Below are 2,500 nucleotides of genomic sequence, written 5' to 3' on the forward strand. Positions count from 1 at the left end.
GAAGCCTGGGATGGCGTACTGGGACTTCACCCTTTCTGTCAGAGAGGCGCTGAGGCCTTCCACCGCCTGCAGCTGATACAGTACGCCCATGACGCCCACGGCTACTTCACCTACGATCACCAACACGACGATTAAGACGTACTGGAATGGAAGGGGGAAAATCACTTCATTAAAAGGACGTTTTTAGATCCTTGAAGGGGGTTTGGGATGGGGAACCATAGTTAAAAGTTTCAGGAACCTCCAAAGGATTTTTCTGGTAATGATGAAGTTAGGAGCAGCAAGGAGTCCTTCATATAGAAGGACTTCATATAGAAAGTTCTTTATATAGAAAGTCCCTCTAGTAGGACTTTCGTTGGGACTTGGAAGGAGGATCTACAGTTGGAACTACGTTTTCAAATCCTCGTAAGGGGGTTCCTGGTAATGAGGAAGGTAGGAGTAGCAGGAAGTCCTTCTTATAGAATGACTTCTAATAGGACTTTCATTAGGACTATGAAGAGGGAACCATAGTTAAAAGTACTTTTTAAGATCCTATGAAGGATTTTCTCTGAAAATGTGGAAGGAAGCAACAGCGAGTCCTTCGTATAGAAGGACTTTTAATAGGATTTTCAATAGGACTTTTAAAGGTTTAAGAGATGGTAATGGGACGCTGATTTTTTATTTATTTAATTTTTATGATACAGAAATAGAGTTAAATCAATTTTTTCTTTGCATAATATAACAAAATTCCTCACATTTTTCAGTGTTGAGAATTTAGGAAAACGAAAACATATATATATAGACAGACAGACCTGAGTAGTGAGTTGCATACTAAACTAGATCGGAATTACATAACTACATAATTAATCGTTGTGAAAGATACAGATTTGAACTTTATAAATAGTCTTTTATTATAATTAAGAATTATTTCATCTGTGTAACAAACGAATTAATGATTTTAATTTAACAATATTGAGAATTCTAACCATTATATTTAATCTATATAACAAAGAAATTATTGTTTGACAAGTTGTAATTGCATTACTGTTTAATTGGGTAATTTAACTGTATATTATACAACACCTCCTTGGATATACAACATACAACATGCACCCACCCAACACCCCGCCCCCCCTCTCCCAGCCTCCCATTCCAAAAACGTCCCCAGGACCCCAAAATTAAAATAAAGACCTTACCAGTCCGAGTCCACACTTATTCTCCTTCAGCGTCGCCCAGACGCCCAAAAACGAGGTGACCAGCACCACGCCCCCGGCTCCTATCAGCCCGTAGGCGAGGTGCAAGAGCGTGGGCGTGTGCTCCGGGGTGGGGGCCAATGCCAGCATCACGTCGCGCCCTTCCCCGCCCACACACCAGACGCCCACGACCGTTACGGTCATTCCTGTGACCTGGCGTGGGAGAGAGAAGGAGAGTTGTTTCAGTAAATTTAATTAAATTAAGGAATAATGAAATTGATTGAGGATTGATCGAAAAAATAATCAATTTCGATCAATTTTTGTGAAAGTTCAGCTTTCATTCAAAGGTCTGTGGAGTACTCTGGTCCTTTGCAAAGAATGAAGAAGAAGAATTGAGAGAAAATGTAGATGAAAAAGAAGATAAATGAAGAAAACTTAAGCATAATTTCGAATTTCTTGAAAGGAATAAACAAAACGAAGTAGATTAAGTCAGCTAACTTACATTCATATGCCCGTGTTTTAATCATTTAATTATATTTTTATCTTTTTATTTATTAATTTGTTGATTTATTTTTCGTTAATAAGTGATCTATTCTTTCTGTATTTCATATTATCCTCTGTTACTTTTTCAAATAAACACCATAACATTCTTTGGAAGCTTGAATTTCAAGTCAATGGCCCCAGTGGTGGGCTTGTTCCATATGAATGGGGTTCATGTTCTCGATAATGAGAATAATTATTATTATTATTTTCATAAAATAGATGAAAATAAGTTCAGTCATTCCAACTCTGTAAAAGTTGTAAGCAGGAATGCTAAAAATATCATCCTACACTTCTGAAAAAAGTTACAAGATTAAACTCTCCAAGAATTCCGTCCCAGAGAAGATTGAACGTCCAGGTTTTAGGCCACCTGAAAAAATAGGAGAAAAGGCCCTCTCGGGGCTCAAGGCCTGCAGAAGGCCTATCACAGTCCATCACCTTTCCCATTTCCTCCCTGTAGGAGCGGGTGTCACCTTCTTCAGGAGATGTTTTAACCCCCCAAGGATTTTGTGGCAATATTTTTTTCTCTCTTTCATTTTATGAAGGTCCCAAAATGACTTTTCACATGAACCATTGATTTTTACCTTGGGATTTCTCGGGTTTTTGGTGGGTGACAGGGAGCTCGCTCTCTCTCTCTCTCTCTCTCTCTCTCTCTCTCTCTCTCTCTCTCTCTCTCTCTCTCTCCTTGTGGGGATAAGAAAATGAAGGATGACAGAGGTATTTCTCTTTCTCTCTCTCTCTTTCTCTCTCACTTATGTAAGAACAAGACACTGGAGTAGGACAAAGGTCTC

The 2,500-nt window shown here is 39.0% G+C and overlaps 1 protein-coding gene across 1 annotated transcript in view; it reads right to left on the bottom strand.

Annotated features, from left to right (window-relative positions):
• Tsp68C (Tetraspanin 68C) overlaps window positions 1-2,500 on the bottom strand; it is a 74,456-nt gene that overhangs the window by 36,688 nt on the left and 35,268 nt on the right. Inside the window, exons 3-4 of the mRNA XM_067085976.1 lie at window positions 1,173-1,382; window positions 1-141 (exon numbers count right to left, since the gene is read on the bottom strand). The exon at window positions 1-141 is cut by the window's left edge and continues 39 nt beyond it. Of these exons, the coding sequence (XP_066942077.1) occupies window positions 1-141; window positions 1,173-1,382 (351 nt within the window). The remainder of the gene's footprint in view (window positions 142-1,172; window positions 1,383-2,500) is intronic.

This window comes from Macrobrachium rosenbergii, chromosome 42, assembly GCF_040412425.1.
Source record: "Macrobrachium rosenbergii isolate ZJJX-2024 chromosome 42, ASM4041242v1, whole genome shotgun sequence".
NCBI classification, from domain to species: domain Eukaryota; kingdom Metazoa; phylum Arthropoda; class Malacostraca; order Decapoda; family Palaemonidae; genus Macrobrachium; species Macrobrachium rosenbergii.